At 40.6% G+C, this 22,835-nt stretch overlaps 2 protein-coding genes across 2 annotated transcripts; one reads left to right on the plus strand and one right to left on the minus strand.

The window, feature by feature from the left end:
* Window positions 1–1,409: 1,409 nt before the first annotated feature.
* On the minus strand, window positions 1,410–9,388 carry hhipl2 (HHIP-like 2). The gene is made up of 9 exons (XM_069661668.1): window positions 9,029–9,388; window positions 7,504–8,156; window positions 5,638–5,781; window positions 4,061–4,392; window positions 3,801–3,927; window positions 3,349–3,494; window positions 3,188–3,269; window positions 2,569–2,651; window positions 1,410–1,987 (listed from the first exon to the last, which is right to left on the minus strand). Exons 1-9 carry the CDS (start codon window positions 9,386–9,388, stop codon window positions 1,410–1,412), a joined length of 2,505 nt encoding a protein of 834 aa, XP_069517769.1.
* Window positions 9,389–12,165: 2,777 nt separating this feature from the next.
* Window positions 12,166–22,411, plus strand: wdr32 (WD repeat domain 32). Its single transcript, XM_069661669.1, has 7 exons — window positions 12,166–12,723; window positions 13,912–14,025; window positions 14,949–15,146; window positions 16,798–17,000; window positions 17,260–17,340; window positions 17,428–17,573; window positions 18,256–22,411. Exons 1-7 carry the CDS (start codon window positions 12,275–12,277, stop codon window positions 18,625–18,627), a joined length of 1,563 nt encoding a protein of 520 aa, XP_069517770.1. The 5' UTR covers window positions 12,166–12,274; the 3' UTR covers window positions 18,628–22,411.
* Window positions 22,412–22,835: the final 424 nt, after the last annotated feature.

Genomic DNA, 22,835 nt, shown 5'->3' on the forward strand with positions numbered 1-22,835 from the left:
CGTTTTTGCAATGGAGCTACGTTTCTCAGACTTTTAAGGCAGACTGTGATGGTAACATGGAAAGGGTCCTGTGATCCAGAGTTCTGCTTGTGCATGTGCTCTCCAAGGGTCCTTTGTTTGCAGGGTTCTACGTTCCCCAGATCTTTTAGGCACATACTGGGAACAAGGATCCCACCTCCCCTGGTTCTACCTACAGTTTGGAATCATCATTTATATGACACACTGGGAACATAAAAAGAATCTTATGTTTTCTTGTGTTGAATCTATATGGCCTTAATCTGAAGCATGACAAAGGTGGCGCTCTCACAGGGTCCCAGGATTCTATGTTTCCCAAGGTTTTTAGGTACATGTTGGGAACATGACAAAGAGTCCAATGTCCCCAGGGTCCTATGTTCCCCAGTTCTACATATATGCTCACCCAGGGTCCTGTGTTACAAGGCTCCTATGTTACCCAGATTTATATGTTACACAGTGGTCACCTGGGGTCATTTTTTCCCTAGATTTATGTTGCACATATTGGGATCAGTAAAAAAGGTCCTGTGTACCCAGGGATGCTAAGTCCCCTAGTTTTAATTATGTATTCTTTTAAGGTCCTACAGTGTTCTATGTTCCCTTAATTCTAACATGACAAATTGTCCTGTGTTCCCAGGATCCCATCATCTACAGTTTTATATTTGTGCTCTCCCAAGGTCAAATGTTCTCAGGGACCTATGTTCCCCATGGTACATATTCAGAACCCAGTTCTACATATACGTTCTTCTAGGGCGTTACTTTCCCATGGTTAGGCACACATCAGGAACATGACAAAGGAGACCTCTTTTGTTCACACGGTCCTATGTGCACCAAATTTATATCACACATACTGGGAACATGTGTGCTCTAAGGGTTTGATGTTCCCCCAGATGTTTTTACACATATTGGTAAAGCATTGGTAAAGCAATTAAGGGTCCTATGTTCCCCAGATGTTTATTACACCTAATGGGACCATGACAAAGGGTTCTATGTTCCTTGGGTCAATGTTTCCCAGTTCTACATACGTGCTCTTGCAGGGTCCTATGTTCCCTAGATTTGGATATTGTATATCATTTAAACATCGCAAAAGATTCTATGTTCCCAATGTGTTATGTTCTACAGATTTATAGGGCACATTATTCTCTAAAGGCCTTAATTTCCAGGGGTTGGGGATGGGGTTCTGACCCAAAATTTGAGGGTTATTGTGTGTTAACAGAATATTGAAATGGGGAACTCTGGGCCCTGACAACAAGCGCCTCTGGGGCAACTCCCTCAATCTCTTGGCATGGAAGCAAATAAGCATATTTCCCAGATCGTGACCTATTTATCCAAAACACTGATCGTTTCACAAACAATAATATACAAAAAGAAAAGGACTGTAAGTGCTTTAACATTTTCTAGTGTTTTCCCTGAAGTTTGTTTTGCATTGTTCTGTTTGTTTTCACATTAAAGTTGGTCTTCGTATTGTTCATGAAGGCAGTATATCCTCTCGGGGATTCTTTCACCTTTATGCTGTTTTTCTCTTGTTTGTTTGGCTTCTGTGCACCTTTCCTCGGGGGAGGCTTGGGTGTGTTGACCTTCTTACCTTTCATGGTATTTGGGGTTTGTAGAGCGTTACTTTTAAAATCAGCTGTGGCAGTTTGATTGGTTCTCGGTTTAACTTTGTCTCTGACAGGCTTTACCACAGGGGTCTTCTTCAAGTGTTCCTTTTTCAAAGTATTCTTCTTCACTTGTGGGTTAGCCGCTTGCTTGTTCAGCACTTTCTTTTTCTTCCACGGTTTCACCTTGTTTTTCTGTCTTGCTTTCTTATCGAGCGTCTTCCATTTTGGCTTCACAGTCGTGCACGTCGTCGTTGTAACGCTGGCTGCAGTCGTCGTAGCTTTAATCTGGTTGCTTGTAACTGGTGGTTTGGTGGGTAGTTTGAATTTCCTTGGTGGTGGTCTTGTTGGTTTTTCATTTGTGTCCAGCACAGTCACTGAAATGGGTACACAGAGGTCAGTAAGTACCCATTTTCACTGTTTTACATGTTCGACTCTGCAGCCACATATGTTGTGTTTTACGAGGCTGGATAACATTTTTAGTTCTGACATCAGGCCAACATGTTTGAAATGCTTTCCTCTTTTGTCTCTTTCTTTTCTAAGCATGTTTGATGTAAATTGGGACTGCTTTTTAAAGTTTATATATAACCTCAGTGTGATTATACAATTTGGCAGCCTATAGACACGAAGTTGAAGTAGGTTCTGCTCAGGACAATTTGTTGGCTTGTCAGAACAGATTTCTTACACGAACCTCTAACATCAGTTTAAGTGGCTTAATGATATGTTATATGTATATGTTGTTTATATATCATGATTGATCCAAAATTGTTTTCCAATCTAAAAAATGGAATACATCACAGACACATATCAGTTTAAGGTGCAATTTCAATTGCTCCACCTCGTCAGACATAAATTTCCCTTCTTTAACGAGCCTGGTATGCACTGACCATAAAAACGACAGATTGAAGCTATAACTAGAAGTAGTGATAAAAATGCAAAGGCAACTGAGGTAACTTACATTCCCTGGGCACGAAGGGAACCTTTTTCCCCCTCACTTTGACAGGCAGCGGCTTCTGCTTACATTTCCCCGGAGGAGCTCTCCTGCAATAAATTTCACATTGGTTCACATTGGGTAATGTCATATAAATTAAAATGTGTTTATTATATTTGTTTGCCTTTATTATATAGGACAGCTGAAGAGAGATAGGAAACATGGGGAGGAGAGATTGGGGGAAGACATGCACCAAATGATCGGCAAACTGGGAGTCGTATCTGCAACCAGTGCGTTGAGGACTTTAGCCTCTGTAGCGCTCGCTTAACCAACTGAGCTAAACCTGCGTCTCCATTTTTCTAAAGCAAAACATGTTAAAAGATCCTAAAATAATTTAAAGCAACTTTTTGTTCATTAAAGTTTTTGATCTATACGCATATCTGATGTTACAGAGCTCTTTGAACACAGAAATCTAGATACAATCAAACTAACTCGATATCCCTCCTTGAGAATACATGGGATTAATATATATACTTGTCAAGATGTATGACAGATTATATGATTGTTATTATTTCATTTAAATGTAGCACCATAATGATTTAAAGCCCTTTGATTGGTTCAAAATAAGCTGGGTCTGATACTTCACCTCGAGGGGTCCATGAATTTGAAAACAGTCCCAAAGGGAGAGCCAGCACTCGGGTACGCGGTGGCCAAAAAATATAGCTCCCCTAAAATAAACAAACACATCTCAGAAACAGTGCTAAACGATAAGTGTGTGTTTGCTGAGAGAGACTGATTGAATGTTACCTGCTTCGTCTTCGGCGAACGAGATGATGAACTTGTGGTGATGATTGATGAGTCCAGGGAAGGAGCACGTCTTTGTGTCGCCCATACAGACACTCCTCTCCTTCCAGCTACCCGTCGTCTTATCTTCCTCTAACGCCATGATGCGTCTGCACGGTTAGGAGGAATACGTTTCATTGTTATGAAACTGAAGGCAACCTGAACAACCTGAATCTGCATTTGAAATGAGCCATCACCTTAAACATTAAAGGAATAATTCAGAATTTTGGGAGATGACTTAAATTACTTATGCACAGGGTGTTCAACAAATTTAGAAAAAGGACCACAGCTGAGCAGACATGCTAAGAAAAACAGTGTTTTTTCTTCACTCCTAAAAAGCTGAAAGAAAATCAAGTTGTCTTTTTTTAACCCAACAGTTGGAGTAAACTATTTGGCTCGGATCAACACAATCTTACCCACTCATAAAGTCTCCAAAAATGTACAGGCCGTTCAGATTGGGTGATTCACATCCTCTGTACACATATCCCCCTGTCACAGACTTCCCAACATGATGGCTGTACGCAAATATAGGGAGGATGTCATCTGTGGTGGCAGAGAAAGATGCACCAAGTTTAAGCATCAAAATTAGATTTTAAACAAACAGCGCATTGTGGCAGAAATAATAGGCGGTGAAGTATCAGTGAGACAGAAAATAGTTTAAACAGGAAGTACTCACTCAAGGAGGAGTTGTGGCACAGTTTCATATCATAGCACTCAAAGCCCTCCTTGGCTCTCCATCCATAGTTTCCTCCTTTCTCAATAATGTCTATTTCTTCGTAGCGGTTTTGACCAACATCTCCACAGAATATCCTGCCCCTGCCGTATCGGCTGACCAGGTCTCCACGGTCAACAGAGCATCGCCACATGTTTCTAACGCCATACGCATACACCTCTGGACGGGCATCAGGGTCACCGATGAATGGGTTATCAGGGGGGATCCTGTAATGCCTCCCACCGGAGTCGCTTCCATCGATGTCAATACGTAGCACTTTGCCCAGCAGAGCACTCCTGGGTGGGAAAAAAGGGAAGATGAGAGGCTTTGGAGCGCCAACTAAACCAGCGTCTTTAGTCTAGCAAGCTAGCTACATGTTGCAATTAAAAGTGAGTGGTCTAGACAGTGAGCTTCAATTAGCCTATTGTAAAGTGGTTGAAATAAAAAGCTTCAAATAGTTATCTAGAAGTATTAGATGAGTGGTTAGAATCCAAACTACAAGTACTGGATAAATGGCGGAGTAAATTGCTAATAGTAATGGATAAATGGTTAAAATTGGCAGCTAGACTAAAACGATAAAATGTAAATAGTTAGCTAAAAGCAATGTCTTAAATGGCTGAAATAGTTGGCTTTAAGTAATGGATAAATGGTTGAAATCATTGACTGGTTAGCTAACTGGATTAATGGTTGAGAGTTGAGGCAGCTCAAAGTAATGGTTAGCTTATTATATAAATGGTTGAAATAGCTAGCTAGAAGTAGCATAGCTAAAAGAAGTTGGTAAAGAGTATAAATAGTATATTTAATGAATAAATGGTTGAATTTGTTGACTACAAATAATGAATATGTTTGTTATAGTTAGCTTAAAGTCATCATTAAAGGGTTGAAATAGTTAGCTTTAAGCAATGGATACATGGTTGAAATCACTGACTGGTTAGCTAGCGTGATTAATGGTTGAAACGGTTGGCTAAAAGCTAATGGTTTAAACGGTTAGCTTATTAGATAAATGTTTTATGTAGCTAAAAGTAATAGATAAATGGCTCAAATTAATAGATAAGTGGTGGAGACAGTTGGCTAAGAATAATATATAAATGGTTGAAAAAGTAACCTTAAAGTAATGGATAACAAGTTAGCTTAAATGATAAATGGTGGCGATATGGTTAGCTAGAAGTAGTGGTAGATGGTTCAGATGTAGCTAGCACTAATTGATAATCGGCTAAAATAGCTACCTAATGTGGGTAACGGTTAAAATTGATAATAGTTATTGGTTTAAATTGTTTGCTCTAAGGATAAATGTTCAAAAAAGTTTTTTAAAAGTGAAGGTCACTGGTTGATTTGCTCAGTTAGCTTAAAGTAGCCTAATGGCTAAATGGTTGAAAATGTCATCAAGCTGAACCTAACATAGAAAATTCAAATATAAAAACATCAATAGAGTTAAATTGCGTCCTACAATAACATTAAATTAACAAATGTGGGAAGTTAGAAACAACTTTCTGCTTTATTCCTCTCTTTCCTCACACTCGAACAAACCTGAAGCACCTTACTTGTTTTGTGAGTTGCCGTATTTTCCGAATGGATCGCCAGCCTTCCCACCATCTCCTGTGAAGATGTACAAATATCCATCCAGACCAAACAGCACCTGGCCTCCGTTGTGGTTTGCGGCTGGCTCCTCGATCTCAAGAATGACCCTGATAATAAAAAGTTTATTACAGTCACATCCACTTGAGGTTATAGACTTGTTTTACCAACATATATATCTGGTTGCCATGATTGTTAAGTATGCCCTCAGGTAATGCTCCACCCAGCTTTTACCTTTTCAACGCTGATACTTGAGTTTATGTCACTCATTTTTAACTAAACAGTAATTATTTGTCTAACATTAAGAAGTGTTAACTGAGCAGGCCTAAGGCATTAGAGTCAGCCCTAATGATAGGAAAATTGACTTTCCCGCATTCCTTTATCTTATCAATAGTTTTGGAATAAGGCAATGCTTTGGTTTTGAGATAAGAACTTTAACTTTTGCTACCGCACCAAAACAATGGAGGTATATGTTTGTGGGAAAATATGATTCTGAATATGACTAATTTCTGTCTGTTAAATAGGAAGCTAAAGCCAGAAACTGTAGAGGTTAGCTTAGCTTAGCTTAAAGACTGAAAACAGTGGGAAACAACTACCCTGGCTCTCTCCAAATGCAACACAATTCTCCTACACTTTAATATTCAACACTTTATACCTCTTTTTTTTAATCTGTACAAAAAGACAAGGATCTGTCTTCAAGGGAAGGAGTAACGTCCTTACCAGTTTCCTGGATCGTAACCCCACTCAAATCAACAACCGCTGGTTAGCTTAGCTTAGCTTGAGACTGGCTCTTTCTAAATGTAACAAGATACTCCTACACGAGTGCGTCTTTTATGCTTTTATTTACCAAGACTTTTTTTGTAATTTGTTCTACGTCTTTAAGAAAAGCAATACAACGTTGTAAGTTTTGGTTTTAGAGGATATTTCTTGGCAGGGAGAAGTGACTTCCTGGAATCTGTGCTAGTTTCCTGGCACATAAGCCCAGTGAAACAAACAGCTTAATATCTAAACTGTGTTTTTATGTGTCACAAATGAGATAAAACATGTTTAGTAATGTTTAGTGCTTTTAAGCAGATTTACAGTCTCTCTTTAGCAGATTTACAAACTCTTACAATTAGAGAGAGCCAGGCTAGCTGTTTCCCCTAATTCCAGTCTTTATTTTAAGCTAGGCTAACCGACCACCAGTGTTAGCTTCATGTTCACCATACAGACCTAAAAGTAGTCTTGATCTTCTCTTTGTTAAAAAAAAAAAGACTTTGGCACTAAAATTTCCAAATTATGTTTTTTAACTAGTTTTTTTTCATAAATTAGATGTTTGAAAATTCACTCCCTGGTACAGATATATGAGAGCAATTTAATGATAATAGGTTGTACAAAATGACAAATGTCTTTGTTTTTTTATTTTATTTTGGATATGGGAGTGTTTTGTGATTATTGGAATTAAAGGTTTTGGCACTATATTTAGGGGCTATATTCGGGTCAGGACCGGGTCCTAAATTAATATTTTATGGGCTTATTTTTGTACTTTTTATATGCTAATTTTCATTTTAACATCGAGATTTCAATCATTGCATATCGCACAGCTAAGAGTAAGTCTTCACTGAAAAAAAGAACATAGCCCGGCAAAATATCTTGGGCTGACACTGAGTGATTTACTGTATTAAACTCATAACATTTTTATGCGAGGTTTGGCACATTTACAGCCAAGGGGGTATATAAGATAGTAAAGCCCTCTATGTCTTTGAAAAGGTAACTCCAGGATGTGCAGACCTACACATAATCAGCAAAACTTTTACGGGACAGAAGAGCAAAAGGAAACCTTCTCTGCGTACCTCTCTGAGTAAGGATCAGCTATGTTCATATCGTAGGCCGACACTTTCATCTCACTGATTCTGACTTTCTCCTGCTTACTGTTGACCTGGATGGAGTAGTATATAAAGAACCGTCCATTGTCCTTGTACTTCGGGTGGAAGGCCATGCCCAGGAAGCCCCTCTCATCCCCCAGCCAGGTTGTGGTCATCACCTCCCCACTCATGTCCAGGAAGGGCTGCTCTAGCCGGCTGCCATCACGCAGATAAACCCAAACAAATCCCACCTGCTCCGCGATGAACATGCGATGTGTCTCGTCGCTGCTGTGAAGCATCAACACAGGGTTCCTGAGATTGTTGGCCACCTCCGTCAGGCACAGCTGGAGACATCCTCTGGGGTCCTCAACCACCTGTCCCAGGTTGCTGTTGAGGTCGGAACTCTTCAGAACATTGGGGTAGCAGTAGTCCTTGTCTGACAAGTCCACTAGGCTGCAGAACGTGGACACATCTCGCTCTGAGGTGTCCCGCAGCAGCTGGTTATCAGTTAGATATTTAACCACATGGCGACATTTCCCATGAAACTCAGAGCAGTAGCCAAAACAAAGGCCAGGTAGCTCTCTGACAGGTGTGTACGGGTCCTCAGCATCATAGAGGTGAGCCGCATAGGGAGAGCACTCCTGTATGGGCCAAACACAAGACACTACATTGTAAATATTATCACAGAGGCATTTTAAGGAAGACCTAATAAAACATGCAAACCTGGCCGTGGTATACATAGTCAGCCGATTACTTGGCTATACTTGTTGCCCATAGCAACTGAAAAACCTATTCTAATCTTGTGACTGGTGGGTCTGTAAGAGGAGATTGTCCTATTCTGTTGCAGACAAACCTGAATTCTTTCTAATGGCCAGCAGGGAGCACTGGTTGCAATAGAAGTCTGTGAAAATCAGCCTTCTTACTTGATTTCTTACCTCAGGAGCGTTTTCCTGATATGTTACTTACAGCCCCAATCATGCTCGTTTCCAGTCCTCTTTTTCGTATTGCTTTCTATATGTCCTGCTTGTTTATTATGTTTATTCTATATCACTACTGATTCTGGGTTTCTGTAAACATGCCTTGTTTTTTTCTTTTGTTAATTGTAGCGATTGTATCTGTTGTATTGTTTTCCCCCCATTATTAAAGTTAATAATTTTAAGGTATATTGTAAAGGCACTACTCTTTCAATTTACACCTATCAAAATATCATCATTTTTAAACTTTCAAATCAAATACAAAATGCACCGTACATTAACTTTAGACTAATTACATTTAAGGACCAAACATAAGTTTAATGGAGAATTTTATTGGATAAAACTAAAATTAATTGATGAGACTTTTAGACTATAATATCGAAGTAGACACTTTAGACGGTAATTTAACATAAACAACATAAACATAACTACTGAACGTGGAAGAAAATGTTTCTGCAGCACTTAAGAGATTGCAGTAAATCACATTAAAATGTTAAACCTATATATTACAGCAGCTTTGGAGAGGGGTATTAACTCACCTGGCACATGATTTCCTTCAACATGTCTGCACAGAGCTCATAACCCGCCACTTCCAGCTGGTCAATGATGTCCCAGTATCTCTCCGCGATCGTGTTGTCCGTTTTCTGGTCGCAGCATCCAAACTCCTCGTACTGCGTGCAGAACTCCAGGTGCCACGGAGGTTTGAACGGTGGCTCGAAGTCCAGACACTGAGGATGACCTGATGCTGACTGGAAGGGGACGAGCAACATCAATAACATCATAAGGATACACTGAAGAAGACTCGGGGTCTTTTTGAATGAGCTCGGACCTGCTGCTGTGCGTAAAAACGCACAACCGGCCCCGCTTGGATGGAGCGCCGCATCCCTCGTACTTGTCATTTTTGCCGTCTTCCCTCGAAAGAGTTCAACTGTTTGCTCTCCTTTATGTATGAGCCAGAGGGTAAGTGTGCGCGCGTGCGTGTGAATATGTGTGTTACACGTACGCAAACATATATTGAGTCCCTGCCACATTTTATGTCTCGCCACCTGCAAAATCCAGATAGAAGTACCTTTTCTGATTTCTGTCTAACATCAAATGATTAGTAGCAAATAAAACGTAATAAATTCATAATGGCGGTCAAGTTAATTGGATTCTAATTTTATTCTCCGCCACGCACAGTGGTTTTCGAACACCGCAGCGAACTTGGCAAAGGAAAACGCACAATTAACTGAAAAAGGACGCTAACTGTAAGCGCGCAAACACACATACACATACACATACACACACTGAGCAGGGCACAGTGTTGAGGCATGCAAATATCAACAGGCTACCACAACACAGACTGTAATTTACTCTAACATTCATGCAAAAGCGCCTCCGGGCAGCGTGCCGTTTGTGCAACATGTTCGCAGCTGATGTGCTTCATCCTACAGATTTACTGTCCCGGCATGCAACTCGCATGAGAATGTAAAGCTGTCATCATTTTCTGCACGTGCCAAGAGGAATAAAAGAACAATCTTAATCAACCATCTGTGCTTATGTAGTACGTTATCAAACCAGCGTAGGTCTATGTGATGATTTTGATGGAATATTTAACATTAGGTGAACCTAAATAAGTATGTAAGAACTGTGTAATCTAATTTAAATTGGTTGCTTTAACTGCACAGCAATTTGGACAAAAATATAACTTTTATCTGGTTTTGCTCAGTCAAGAAATCTTCTAGAAAATATCTTTGTTTACAGAATTAAATCAACTTTATCAAGATAAAAAACATAATAAATGACACCATGCAGGTTTCCCACAGCAAATTGTTTAGCATAGGGATACACTGAAACATTAAATATCATCTATTGACCAGTTTACTCAGTACAATACAATCCTGGCAATAGTAAGTGTGGCATTTGCAAAGTGACAGAGCACCATTGCTATTTTTCCCTAAAGGCAATAATGGGCAAAAGGACGGGGCCCCTTAAATCCGGGGGCCACACAAGTTCCTGTCTTTTTAAGTGTCAGTGAAGATGTGACATGATAATACCTTAATAATGCCATACAATCTGATCTTTAGGTTCTGTCTTGAACAGTATTCCTTTGTTTCCAGTTTCAAGGCAGACATTTATTTTTCTACATTAATTTAAATGTATTTAAAACATCAAAGCAAACCTGGGACCTGTTAGCATTCCAGCTTAGAAAAAAATACAGTTTGAGTTGAACACAGTTATAAATATTTCGGTGTTAATAAAGGACCGGGACCATGCACATGGCAGGGTTGTTTGTTTTTGTTGCATTTAAAGTTTATGTGGTTGGGTGTTGATCTGCTCTATAAGCACTTTCATAACATTTGGTCAAGGGGGGGAAAAAATCACATTTGTGTGGGTCCTGGTGCGTTCAGGTGTTCCAGTAAAAGCAGACAAATTAGCAAAAAAAAAAAGTGAAGTACTAGGATGACACAACAAAAAGATAGGATATACTCTCAGATTGAAACACCTTTGCCCAATACACAGTCTTTATACTGTCCACACTGTACTTTACATTTCACTTTTGCAGTGCTTGTTTTTTCCCCCTCTCTCCCTGTCTCTGTCTCTCTCTATATGTTTATTGTGATTGCTATTTACCAAAATACTAGAGCAAATTCCTGGCAATACATCTGTCAGTGCAAAAAGCATGTTAAAGTGGACAGCAATGTGGAGGGCGAGAAATGGCTTTGTTTTTATGAGAGATATTTCACTTATTACAGAACTGTTTTTAAAAAGGACGTTAAGGAAGACTATATACTAAAGTACTACAGAATATACAGATGGAGGCAGTAAAGCAATGTTAAGGATGCCAGCTGCCCTAAAACCCAAAAGATGTTTGTTTTTTGTTTTTTTTAGGTCACTTGGGTTTGTACAGAATAAAGCTTGAGATTATGGGCCAAAAACTTCTGTGTCATATTAGATATTTAAAGATTTAGATTGATGATTAGATTTTATTAGAATAAAATAAACCTTTTTATTACTAAAATCAATCTGTGACTGCTTATGTCTGCTTTCAAAGCCCCAAACAACCCTGTTAAAATCAACATAGAATCAACATAAGACTGTACTGCTAAAATAGAGGCCAGTCCATTACATTTTAACCAACTTGTAAGGTTTATAAAATGTAAATTTGTATTTATCAGGTTTTACAGAAAATAACTTGCAGTGTGTATCCAGCAGAAGGCAGCAACCAATTTACAGATACACCTCAAAATGGACAAGGAAGCGGAACTTCGTCATTTCTTTTTATTTTGCATTTATTTTGGTGATGAGGAAATGTGTCAAGCTACATAGAATTAGACAATAAAACTTCCTCCTTGTCATTTCAGCATAAAATATTCATTAGTTAAAATTGATTTGCTGATACTTAAATTAAGTGATATAGATGGCAGAATAATACCTAATCATTTGATTGAAAATAATAAGTGTTATTCATAACGTCATTTGTCTTTCTTTACCACGCATACGGTGTATTTCTTGTAAAAATATCCATTCGCACAATTATTTTGAAGGTTTAATCTATGCTTTTCCGGTCGCATGTTAGCTAACCATTTTCAGTTTGACGCGCTGCGAGAAGGCGCTGCCAAGTCTGACAACAAAATATACGTTACATCTGCAGCTAAAACCCACCGTCATGGTATGTCAAACTGATTGAGGAATACACGGTTTCATGCTCTGTAGGTGACCGGAGTCATTCAACTTACCGCCGTTTAGCCGAGACGCTGCTCCCCGGAACACAGCCGCCCTGAGTGGACGCTGGAGAGGCTACAATGAGCTCTGAGCACCAGAGCGACAGCGAGGACGCCGACGAGTCGCGGGACAGGCCCAACAGCGGTAGCGACAAAGAAGAAGACCCTGACATCGACGACTCGGACGTTGAAGATGACATACCACAAACAGGTTCTCCTCCCCGGCCGGAGCGTAGCGCGGCAGGGTCTCCGGCGTCCGAGGAACGGGCGCCAACCTCCTGCCAACCGTCCGCCGCCGCGCCGCAGACAGGGAGCGGCGAGGGCTCCAGTACCGACAGCCGCAGGGGGAACAGCCTGTTTTCATGGCTGCAGAGCAGGACGATAAGACGAGGGGTATTTGTTGACCCATCTAGGGATAACTTCAGGACAATGACCAGTTTGTACTGCTCAATGAATCCTGCTGTGGAGTCTGTCAATCTGAGCACTCAGACCCATGGAGCGGTCTTCAACCTGGAGTACTCCCCGGATGGGTAAGACTACATGTTTGGGGCCTTTAGCCGGAATTTCATGGTCACAAAGCTTTCTAAGTTGCCTGAAAAAATCTAACCATTAAACAGAGCACTGAAAGGGTATGAAAAAGACTGGCTAAATTGCCTGGAAAGTGCATCATCAAAATCACCTCAACATAGCACTTAAGGGGTCACTTCACATTGCTTATTTTAAAAACAATGATTTGACTGACTTTACTTGTAAAAATGTATCTATGAACAGACAAACAATGCATGAATTTGGGGTTATTGAATTTATTATGACAAAACCCTGGACAGTCTTGCCAAATCCACTCACAGTGAGCACCACTAATGAGTTAAACCACAGGGTTTAAAGCCTCAGGTGCTCAGACAGCAGATGTAGGAGCTAAATCCTGAAGCCAAACCAGGTCAGGCTGTGTCCAGTCTGGGTCAAATGTGTTTATGTGCTCATGTGACAGCAGGGTGACACTTGTTCTTTCTGCACAGTTAGGTCTAGTAGAAATTGCAGATGAAAACATCCTAAACCTGCGTAGTTTTGGACCTCTTTATCTTTGAGCCTATACAAGAAAATGTGTCTCATTTTATGGCCCAGTTTTAATAATCAAAGTTCATTTTTAAAGCTGCAAGTGACATGCCTATAAATACTTTTGCTTCTAAAGGTTGTGTGATGCATTTTATTTAGTAATCATTTTATTAACGTCTGCATCTGTGACCCCAAAATTGATCTAAGCGTCATCTTATAGGACGTCTCACTTCCTAAAATTTGCAAAAAAAATATTTTCAGCACCACAGTTGACGGCCCTAAAATACAGTTATCTAATTTAGTTTAATGCCTTTTGCCATAAGGGATTAAGACACAAGGAGAGGAGGCAAGGAAAAGAAGGGAGGAAGTAAAAACTGAGTAATCATGCTGCTAATCTTAGCTTGCAAGTTGCAAATTTGGCAAAACACCCCTCTGGATTGTGTTTCATCATCAGACTGATACCTTAAACCACACCAACTCAGCCCCTTGCTTTTTCGGAAGTGTGCATTTATCTCTTTGAGTATGTTGTGTGCTATGTGCATCATATACCTTACATATAAATCAGATGTTTAGTTCTTGTTGCTGCTGTAAGTTGTTTGAGTTTAAAAGCATATTAACTGTAATTCTGTGTTCACGAGCGTCTCTGGTTTTCTTTCTCTGCTCAGATCTGTGCTGACTGTGGCCTGCGAGCAGACTGAGGTCCTGCTGTTTGATCCCATTTCATCTAGACACATTAAAACCCTGACGGAGGCCCATGAGGACTGTGTCAACAACATAAGGTGCAGCATTTCTCTAACCTCAAATCACCAAGGGAGGGTTTTCATAGAAAGTGCATCTCAAAAAAACAGAAGTGTACTGACTAGTGGAGATAACAATTATTGAAATCGATCCAGTATTCAGGGAGGGAGCACCGGCCGGCAGCCGCGAAATGAGATACAATGCGTACGCCAATATACAGCCACTAAAAGTGCTTGTTTTTGCTCATATCGTTATAATAAGTGTCTGACAACACTGTGGCAGCCACGCTACTTTAGCTTATGCTCTCGCGGAGATATCTCGCGCGAGACCGTAGTTGTTGCAGGAAGAAGGAGAGAGAGGAGTGAGAGAAGACGAAGAGGGAGAAGTGCCGTTTGGTGTGTTGGAGTACAGAAAGCGTGGCTCAGTGCTATCTAAAAGATTATCATGACTGCAGATCCTCTCTCCCTCTTCGTCTTCTCTCACTCCTCTCTCCTTCTTCCTGCAACAACTACGGTCTCGCGCAAGATTTTAGCGCGAGACTTCTCCGTGAGCGAGACTTGGTTGCAGACAACGATAGAGAGCACAAGGTAAGCATAAGTAGCATGGCTGCCAAATTGTTGTCAGACATTTATTAGAACGATCTGAGCCTGTCAGTAGCAAAAACAAGCGCTTTTAGTGGCTGTGTATTGGCGTTTGCCCGGTGCCCCGTTTAGTTACATTGTATCTCACTTCGCGGCTGCCGGCCGGTGCTCCCTCCCTGAATACTGGATCGATTTCAATAATTGTTGTCTCCACTAGTCACTTACACACAAACACATGGGAAAATAGGGTCTAGGTTGAAAAATCCCGAAGTTATCCTTCAAAATATAAAGTGCAGAGGCCAATAAAAAAACACTAAAAGGGTCAAGCTGCTGTCTAGGATTGTGTCCGCAGAGAATAATAAAATTAAATTTGTGCCCTGCAGGTTTTTGGACAATCGTTTGTTTGCCACCTGCTCTGACGATACCACAATTGCATTATGGGATCTCCGTAAGCTGAACTCGAAGGTTTGCTCGCTGCACGGTCACGCCAGCTGGGTGAAGAACATCGAGTACGACACCAACACGCGCCTCCTCGTCACGTCAGGCTTTGACGGAAACGTCATCACCTGGGACACTAACAGGTTTGTGTTTGAGCAGCAAATCGTACCGTGTACACTTTTTATTGGTGCTGAATGATAGAAGAGAATCAACTTCACAATGCGGCAGGCACATTTGACCTTTATCAAAAAATTGCAGCTTCTGTCATTTGGCTTTTCCTCTTGGTCATATTGCAATTTCAACAATATTGAAGTGCATTGTGCAGCCCTATTTTAAAGGAAATATCAGACATGAATTATGAATATTTAAAGGTATATGTGTTCTTTTTGGAGCTTGTACTTTATGCTTTATGTTGCCTTTATGAAATAATTTATTAAACAGTTTTTCATCTTAAGTCAATCAAAATGTATGTAAATATACAACTTTACCTTTTTAGGGTTAGAGTTAAGGCTGCAGCAAATTCTTCTTCTAATTATTGATCAATCTGTTAATGTTATGATTAATCAAATGATTGGAGAGTCCAAAATATGGCAGAAAATAATGTATTTTAATATTTAAAAAATACTGGGGCAGCAGTTTAGCTCAACGGTTAAATCACGTGTCCCATATACAGAGCTTACAGTCCTCGATGCAGCAGCCCCGGGTTTGACTTCTACCCTCGGCCCCCTGCTGTGTGCCATCCCCACTCTCCTTTCCCCTGTTTCTGACACTATCAACTGTCCTGTCTCTCTTAATAAAGGCATAAAAGGCCTACAGATCAGGGTGATGTTTTCAGTTGCTTGTTTTGTCTTATGAAAGTGATAATCTCGAGCATCTCAGTTTCGTTCCCTTTGGCGGCTCCTATGGTGATAAACGGTAACTGCAGGAGCACACTTCTCAGATATCCAGACAGTGTTGCATGTGTGACGTCCACGGTTGGCTCCGGTTGTAACTCTTGATTTTCCTGGCTGACGGTCGCTTTCCTTTTTAGACTGTTTGCTTCATCTGAGCGTCGAGTTTGTTTCTTTTTCTTTGGATTTTCACTTCTTGTTGAAGTTGTATCTGTAGTCATCCATCTTTTCTTTGTTTGTACAGCCATAGTAGATTACTGTTTACTCGCAACACTTGCAGAGAGCGGAAAAGCAGCGCACCGTAAGCTCAATCACCATTGTGTTACCTCATTCGGCGACAGATAGTGACTTAACAGACATTTATTTTAATGTAATACTATTGGTTTATTTGAAACTGTTCTCTAATGGGAGTACCAGTTTGATATCAGTTTACCCCCTGTGATCATATACCGACGTATTTGAAAGATTAATTAATTTTCTTTTCAACCATAAAACCACTGAATGAGTTTTTGTCTCTTCTATTTTTGTCACAATCCAATTACTTTACCTCCTCCAAAATGTTGTAGTGTTTCCGTCATTCTGTATCAGGAGTGGAACATAAAACTCCAATACATCACTGAGGTTTTAACAGTCCTCTTTCCCTCATCCCTCCATCAAATGAAACCTGCAGCTTTACCACTTTGCAGGTGGAGTATATGAGATTTTTCTCAAAGTTTTTCATCTCCTGACGTACAACCCAAAGATGAAAGGTTTCTGTATCTCCAGATAAACTGTTTCCCTGTGGATTGTTTGTCTCGAGGCCTCCCCGCCTTTCTCAAAAATCCTGTTAACCAGGATTACAATCGTCATTTAAGAAAACGTCAGACTGCTTGTTAACCCTTCCTTTATTGTTCTTCTCCTGCAGGTTTACAGAGGACGGCTGCCCGCACAAAAAGTTCTTCCACACGCGTTACTTAATGAGGATGCGTCTGACACCCGACTGCTCCAAGATGCTCATCTCCACGTCCTCAGGGTACCTGCTCATCCTCCACGACCTGGACCTCACCCAGTCCCTCGAGGTGGGCAGCTACCGCATGCTGCGAGCACGACGGACTCCACTCAGCTCAGGTCAGACTTTTTTTTTTTTATAGTTATTTGGCCCATAAAATGTCTGAAAATGGTGATAAATGTCTTTCAGTGTTTCCCAAAGTCAAAGACAGTGTCCTGAAATAACAATGTTCAGTCTACAGCCCAGAGATATTCAGTTAACTGTTATAGAGGATTAAAAACCATCAAATGTTCACAGTTAATAAATCCAATTGGGCATTTGTCATTATAGAAAGTCAATATGTTTTCAGATGAGAGAAAATGATTTTTGACCCTGTAGATGGAGGCACATCAGCGTCCAGGTCAGCGGGAACTCCTCGCCAGGGGAACGACTCAAGCAAGATCCACCCTCACAGAGAAGGTCAGAGACCAGAATAGAAAACCTGTCTAACTGATGTCAGCTGACGAAAAGTGAACTGTAAAGTGATCACAAACTTTGCTCTGGCAGGTCTTTCCCCCAGGAACAGCCTGGAGGTTTTGACTCCAGAGATCCCCGGAGAGAGAGACCGAGGGAACTGCATCACCTCCCTGCAGCTCCACCCTAAAGGCTGGGCCACGCTCATCAGATGCTCCAGTAACATGGACGATCAGGAGGTCAGAAACATTTAGCCTCTTTTTATTTCAGGTATTAGGTAGGTTCGATATCCACGTCTACTTATTTGAAGATCAAATGCAGACATTAGTTAACGTTTTTCCGCAACATATAGCTGCCTTTATCATGGTAACCTCATACAGCTACTTCTGTGAGAAGATCACTAATGTTTAAGGGGAAGCTTTGCAGATTTTTAACCTGATCTCTGTCATTCCAAGTTAGATATATATCTGTTGCAGATGTTTTGTCTATCTGGGGCATAGCTGGGCGAAGCTGCAAAATCTGTTAAGCAACTAAAATCTCCCTGAACTAGTGCTGTTGGCAGCGAAAGAGCTACGGGCTCTCTAGAAACTAGCTAAAAATTTACGCTTCGACTAGTAAAACTGGCATTCAAAAATATGAGTGCAGAGGTTAGGTCATGGACAAGGATTCATATTACAGAGTCTTGGCGGACTTGAGAATACAGCAGATTAAATGCCTTTAGAGCAAGGCTGGGGCTGTGGCTGCTGTTGCCTCAATGCATCCTGGTACATGTAGGCACTGCCAGAGAGCAGGAGAACTCAGCTTTCTCAGTCAGTATAGCACACAGCGACTGCTGTCTTTCCACTTAAGACAAGACTACATTTTAGGCCCTTGTATGTGATATTGGCAACGTCTAACCCTGTGTCTCCATCTTTCCTCCAGTGGACGTGTGTGTACGAGTTCCAGGAGGGAGCACCGACCCGCCCCCTGGTCTCCCCCCGCTGCTCCCTCCGCCTCACCCACTACATCGAGGAGGCCAATGTGGGCAGGGGCTACATCAAAGAGCTGTGTTTCAGCCCTGACGGACGACTCATCTGCTCCCCGTACGGCTACGGCGTCCGCTTGCTGGCCTTCGATGAGAACTGCGGCGAGCTGGCGGACTGCATGCCCGTTCAGACCAGCTGCCTTAGGGAGATCCGCTCCATCTACTCGCACAGCGACGTGGTGCTCACCACCAAGTTCTCCCCGACACACTGCCAGCTGGCCTCTGGCTGCCTCAGTGGACGCGTCGCCCTTTATCAACCCAAGTTTTAGAATTCGTCTCTGTTGAAGAAATATGACCTGGGTGAAGAAGTGCTGATCAGGGTTCCTGCAAAGATCTACAAAACCTAAATATATTCAATGATTTTAACTTTGTTGTGCAAAGACTACAGCTATGGGGCCTTGCTTAAGTATTCACCTCCCTTGAAGTTTTTAACATTTGACAGTGCTACAAACTATAATTCAAATAGACTTAATTGGGCTTTTCACAGTCCTGCAGTCCAAAAAGCAGACTGATGGGTGCGTAAATATTCACCTGATGGGATGTGGTTGCACCTGATCTTAGTTAGGGATTACGTAGCAAAGCACTCACTGGTTTATATATTTTTATTTGTAAATAATCCTGCTAACCATGTTATTTCCCTTCCTACACACACACACACACACACACACACTTTGATATTGTGGACTATTTTGTGTTGGTCCCATTCATACAACCCAAATGAAGTACGTTTACTGTGCAGTTGTAACATGACAAAATGTAGGGCGAGTACTTATGCAAGGCACTGTACATAGTTATACAGCTTTCTTGGTATCCATTAGTATAAATTATATGAAAATCATCTTGTAGACTTACATTTTCTAATCTTTAGGAACCCTGGATAACATTTCTATGCATTTGTTTTAAAGTGCAGAGGTGGACCAGATGGGTGGGATTTACTGAATACAGATATTTCAGTCTGACTGGACCCTTTCTCAGACAATCTTCGTGGAAACCTCCACCCATCTGGCATCTGAAAATGGTTAAATTTTAAAGTATTTGAAGTACTGCTTCACCCAGGTCCGCAGGTGCGAAGCAGACTGAATCTTCAGATGTTTGGGTGGGAGTGTTCGGCTGACGGACACTGACCTGAACGGAAAAATGAAAAGAGACGACTTGAGCTGCGGCCCCTTAAACATGCTGCAGAAGTGGATGAAAACTTTCAGCCACTGAACTGAATCTCAAGAAAAAGTGAATGAATAAAAGACTTTGAGGCAACAAAACTGGGCATACGAGACTCCTATCCAGACTGAGGAGAGGATTAAAGCCCAAAATACAACATGGCGTCGGTGAAAAACAAACTTCACAGTTCGTCTGTGGCTCTTTTCATACTAAAGATTAATTTTGGTCTTACAGCAGTAGAAAACTTTGACTTATTTCGAGACTTGGCACATCCAGTTGCGGTCTCCGGACACAAAAACACTAAGGATGCAAACAAATAGACATCTTCACTGATTCTAACAGGATAAACTTTTGTCTGGCATCTGCGCTGTCGTTGACCGTCTTGGCACAGTGTCCTCTGCTGCAGATCGTGTCGATCTCAGCTGCTCCGCTCTGTTCATGCCTTCTCCACAGGTGCTGCTTCTCTGCTCATACAATCTGAACTTTGACCCCCCCCTTACCTCCAGGACCTCATTGTCAAAGCCTTTTTCCTTTACCCTCACCTTCTGTTTTCCATCTACTCTCCTGTTCTCCTGTTTCCACCTTCATGGTCTCTAGCGGTTTAAGTTTTTAGAGGTTTTATTGGCGTATTAATGTCAGCACTCCTTGTTCACGGTGTTTGATTTATTTGAGTCACTTTTTGTAATCATTGAGGCAGCTTAAGGTCTACTTACATGCTCAGTTTCACTCACACTGTGTGTTTTTATCATACGCTTCATGCTGTCTGGACATAAAAAACCCAGATTCTTTCAGTATCCCAATTTTAAAAGTATCACACCTTGACATTTTCCAGACCCACTTTCTGTATACACTGCTATTACAAGAATTTCATACTTTTGCAAATTAAGATTTTCTCCCTGAAAGATAAAGCTGGCATTATTCTGTATTTTGTATCATCTTATTTGAAAGTAGAGTTTCACTTTAACTCTGCCTTTGAATAAGTAGACTTTTCTAGCCATTGTACTGAATCCATAAATCTTTAAAAGAGGCTTATAAAAAAGGTGCAATTATTTTCTTAAATAGTTTACAATAAATATTTACAATAATGCCAGCCTTATCCCTTCTAATCAGTCTTTTTGGCTCTTTGGGAAACAATGTTCTGGCATCAGAAGTTACATCAGTATCACATGTTTAACCTCTGTGGGATTAAATTGTTGCCAAGAAACATTTGACTTGTTCACCGACCTTTACCTCATTTAGCTGGTTTATGAAGAGCGTGTTGATCCACATCAGTGTTTTGTCCTTTTTTCCATTTACTTCTTACACGCGACCGATCAGGTTTTTCCCTGTCTAAGGAGCAAATACATTGATTTGCTTGTTCTAATATCGACAGTGATTTGGGGTTTTCAATCATCGTAGTACTGCTGTAAGAGAGTGGATGTTACATGTCAATGTAAACCGATTAAAATACATATTGACTGACTGCAGAATAGATTTTAAGTAAACATATAATAGACATAGCATATAATACTATGCATAACAGCCTTTAACAAGATTCTCATTTCTTATTTATGTATGTTCCAGGATGCTCTGTGTGGAGCTTCAAGATGCCAAAATATGGTCCTCTCTTTAGTGACTTGTCAGCTGAGAACTTGAGGTAAAAATGTTGCAAAAGCTTAACGTTTTAAAGGATTTGACATTTTTGGATATAGACTTATTTGCTTCCTTGTCAAAAAAATAAATAATGAAAAGCTTAAGTTAGCAGCTGGTTAGCTTTGCTGTTTCTAGCACAAAGTCTGAAAACAGGTTAGGCAGCTGTTCTTGCTCAGCCCAACGGTCACAATGTCTGCCAACTAGCACCTATTAAAGTCTATGATTGATATTATATCGCGTTTGTTATTTTATATGTATAAAAACCGAAGTTTAATACTGAAAGTCCGTCGTTTTATGTGCTTCGTGGACGGGATTAATTCTTGGCCGGAACTAGCAACTTAATTTAGTCACCGCCGGTTGCGAGGCAACTAAACATGAACTATTCGGGACATGAGCACAGTAAAATTATAATAAAAAGATATAATGTGTTAATTATTGATTGAGTGCTTATACATGGGTTTTGTTGCCTCTAGACAAAAGAAAGGCTGGCTGTTTCACACTCTTTTACTTCAGGCTTAGATTGTTAAACTAATTGACTCCTAGCTATAGCTTCATATTAGCTTAACCGTTATCTTAGTTCTCGCCTAGTCCATCGCCAGAAAGTATAATAAGAACATAGGAAAGAGAAGGATAGGATAATTTCATAACTCCCAGCCCACACAACATGGTCCTGCACTGAGGACGGGGGCTTCTATAACTTAGTACCTCAGTTAACTGATTAAAATGTGCATATTTCAATTATGGGGTCCATTTCACTTTGAGCTCAGCCAATTCAGGGACATTACTCCGTCTGGAATAAATTATTTCCCTTGTCACAGACGTTAATAAAAAGAATATTTTCACTTTGTAATTGACTAAGCTTAAAGTTAAAGGACTGGAATGCTGTATATTCAATGCTGCTTTCATTTGACTTCTATTCATGAGCTCTTCGGAGAGAAGTGTCTTATCTGCCATTTTAATTTCAGGTATAGCAACTAAAAAACTGGGTTCATTTTTATGAATTCGTTCTTTCTTTTTGAGTCACTCCTGTTCTGGGTTTCAACTTGTATTCTGTTGTGGATTAATGGATTGAATGTTCTCAGTGTTTACCTGTGCACCTTCACCTCAACTTATCACAGCTGTAGGACAGGTGTGGACAGGAGACACAAACATGTTGAATTGCTTGCACTGTTGTCTCCTAAATGGCTATACACAGCAAGTAATCCCAACAATGATACTAAAATGGTACTTAATGTCACTGAAATAAAAAGGTTAGCTTCTTTTGCACTGCTGACTGTTTGGTGTTTGAGTCCAGCATTTCTAGTGTTTACACATGGGGTGCTCATAATGGACCACTAGATGGCAGTCAATGTCACCGGCAGCAAAGCATGCAATCTACTGTAGGGTCACGTCCGCTCAAGGGGTTGTGAGATGATTCTCAAGAAGATGTTTTTTAGCCGCTTAGTTTGACTTACTGGTTGTACTGGTCACCAATTGTGGGTAGATACAACCCATTAAATAAATAAATATCATTTGAATATTTTTAAGGTCACAAGCAATAAATATTAATTGGTATTGCACAGGATAGCGACACTATAAGTCTGCAGGTCGGTCAGTATACAAGTTTTGTTCAAACCTGAAATATCTCAAATAAATTGCCTTGAAAATGGGTTCAGATATCCACTGTCCCCAGAGGATAAACCCTACT

The sequence above is a fragment of the Semicossyphus pulcher genome, unplaced genomic scaffold (genome assembly GCF_022749685.1).
Source record: "Semicossyphus pulcher isolate SPU_LCO1_2020_fin unplaced genomic scaffold, fSemPul1.0.p SCAF_14, whole genome shotgun sequence".
Classification (NCBI taxonomy): Eukaryota; Metazoa; Chordata; class Actinopteri; order Labriformes; family Labridae; genus Semicossyphus; species Semicossyphus pulcher.

Bases quoted from the DNA above. Each gene is read 5' to 3' on its own strand.
- wdr32 (XM_069661669.1), top strand. From the start codon at position 12,275: ATGAGCTCTGAGCACCAGAGCGACAGCGAGGACGCCGACGAGTCGCGG. The intron at 14,026-14,948 runs GTGCAGCATTTC...TGTGCCCTGCAG, and splicing joins GACTGTGTCAACAACATAAG to GTTTTTGGACAATCGTTTGT. The intron at 17,574-18,255 runs GTCAGAAACATT...TCTTTCCTCCAG, and splicing joins GTAACATGGACGATCAGGAG to TGGACGTGTGTGTACGAGTT.
- hhipl2 (XM_069661668.1), bottom strand. From the start codon at position 9,388: ATGACAAGTACGAGGGATGCGGCGCTCCATCCAAGCGGGGCCGGTTGT. The intron at 8,157-9,028 runs GTGAGTTAATAC...TGGCCCATACAG, and splicing joins TGAAGGAAATCATGTGCCAG to GAGTGCTCTCCCTATGCGGC. The intron at 3,928-4,060 runs GTGAGTACTTCC...CTGCCACCACAG, and splicing joins GTGCCACAACTCCTCCTTGA to ATGACATCCTCCCTATATTT.